Here is a 2038-nt window from a genome sequence, read left to right as displayed (position 1 = left end):
TCCTGTGAGTGGTTATTTCCGGTGGGATCCCTGTCATATCAAGGTGGGACCAAGCAAAACAATCTTCGTTAGCTATAAGAAATTGAATGAGTTTTTCCCTGAGCTCGGGATTTAATCCCATGCCCAGGTATACCTTTCGATCGGGAAAGCGTTCGATCAATACGACTTTTTCCAGTTCCATGACCGTTGATTTGGTAGCAAAGGAATCATCGGGGGCTACAAAAGACCTGGGAAGCTCTTAGTCGTCGTCCTCACCCATCTCCTGCCTCTCCGGTCGGGACAGAGTTGGCATCGGTAATTGCTATTTGGTTTCTCCCTTGGTAACTAGACCCAGCTCCTTTGGTGTCAAAAGTGTGGATATCGGGACCACCTCGTCGACTGCAAACATCTCTTTTGCGGTCGGTTGTTCTCCGTAAACTGTTTTTATTCCTTTCGGCGTCGGGAACTTCAACACTTGGTGTAGAGTCGAGAGGACCGCCCTCATGTTGTGAATCCAAAGTCTCCCAAACAAAGAATTGTACCTCATGTCCCCTTCGATCACATAGAACTTGGCTTCCTGAACGGTCCCGACAGTGTTCACCGATAATGTTATCTCCCCTTTAGTGGTCTCACACGCCATGTTAAACTCGTTTAAGACTCGGATTGCAGGCACAATCTGATCTTGCATGCCGAGCTGTTCCACAGCCCTCGATCTAATGATGTTGTCTGAGGTACCTGGATCAATTAATACACGCTTAACTCGAGATTTATCAATAAGTACTGATATTACCAGTGCATCATTGTGGGGCTGCATGATCCCTTCAGCGTCTTCGTCATTGAAGGATAAGGTTCCCTCCGGCACATAATCCCGAGTTCGTTTTTCCCTTGTGATAGATACTTTGGTACGCTTCAGCATCGGCACTAGGGAACATCGACCCCACTGATGATCATGTTGATGGCGTTTTGAGGTTCCTCATGTTCTATCTATTTACCAGAATCTCTGTTCCTGAGTGGTTCTTGGCTCGATCGCTCAGGAACTCTCGGAGATGCTCGTTATTGAATAGCCGGGCTACTTCCTCTCTCAACTGTCGACAATCTTATGTCATGTGACCATGAGTGCCATGATATTTGCACATTAGGTTAGGATCTGTTTGTGCTGGATCGGACTGTAAAGGCCGGGGCCATTTGGTGTCTCTGATATGTCTGATGGCGGCGACGACGACGTTAAAGTTGTACTCCGATAATCTCGGTTCTTCCTTCGGCCCGATGGGCCTGTCGAAGCCGTTTTTGCTCATGAGTCCCCGACTATTTTGACCTCGGTTACTTCTTCTTTCATTTTTTATGGGGTTTCGTCTGGATCCACCGCCCCTTCGGCTCTATTGTATGGATGGTACTGATACATGTACGACCGTGGTTCATAATCAATGTCTCTTCTACTCTGTCAACTGTTCTGACGGGATAAACAGACCCGGATGGGGCCCCGAGTTGATCATCTCCGACCCTGATTTTCGATTGATACCGATTATGCACGTCGGCCCAAGTGACGGCCGGATATTTTACCAGATTTTGCTTTAACTGTTATGATGCCAACGAGCTTCGAGCATTGAGTCCCTGGGTGAAGGTCTGAACGGCCCAATCGGATGCGACTAGAGGCAAGTCTATCTGTTCCATTTGAAACCGGGACACAAATTCCCTAAGCATCTTATTTTCCCTCTACTTTACTTTGAAAAGGTTCGACTTTCTGGTCTCGACCTTGATAGCCCCGGCGTGCTCTTTTACGAATGAATATGCAAGCAAAGAAAACAAGTCAATAGAGTTGGGAGGTAGGTTGTGATACCATATCATAGCACCCTTGGATAAAGTTTCCCCGAACTTTTTCAGTAGAACAGACTCGATCTCGTCATCCTCCAAGTCATTTCCTTTGATGGCACATGTGTAGGAGGTCACATGCTCATTCGGATCGGTTATTCCGTTGTACTTAGGAATTTCGGTCATGCAGAACTTTTATCGGGATCGGCTTCGGAGCTGCGCTCGGAGGAAAAGGTTTCAAAACAAACTT

At 47.1% G+C, this 2038-nt stretch overlaps 1 protein-coding gene across 1 annotated transcript; it reads right to left on the bottom strand.

The window, feature by feature from the left end:
• Nucleotides 1-301: 301 nt before the first annotated feature.
• Nucleotides 302-895, bottom strand: LOC107789887 (uncharacterized). The gene has a single exon (XM_016611762.1). The coding sequence runs from the start codon at nucleotides 893-895 to the stop codon at nucleotides 302-304; it is 594 nt and encodes a 197-aa protein (XP_016467248.1).
• Nucleotides 896-2038: the final 1143 nt, after the last annotated feature.

Source organism: Nicotiana tabacum, chromosome 2 (assembly GCF_000715075.1).
Source record: "Nicotiana tabacum cultivar K326 chromosome 2, ASM71507v2, whole genome shotgun sequence".
Taxonomy (NCBI): Eukaryota; Viridiplantae; Streptophyta; class Magnoliopsida; order Solanales; family Solanaceae; genus Nicotiana; species Nicotiana tabacum.
Note: the sequence above shows the minus strand (reverse complement) of the source record. Positions and strands in the feature narration are given on the sequence as shown.

Bases quoted from the DNA above. Each gene is read 5' to 3' on its own strand.
- LOC107789887 (XM_016611762.1), bottom strand. From the start codon at position 895: ATGCTGAAGCGTACCAAAGTATCTATCACAAGGGAAAAACGAACTCGG.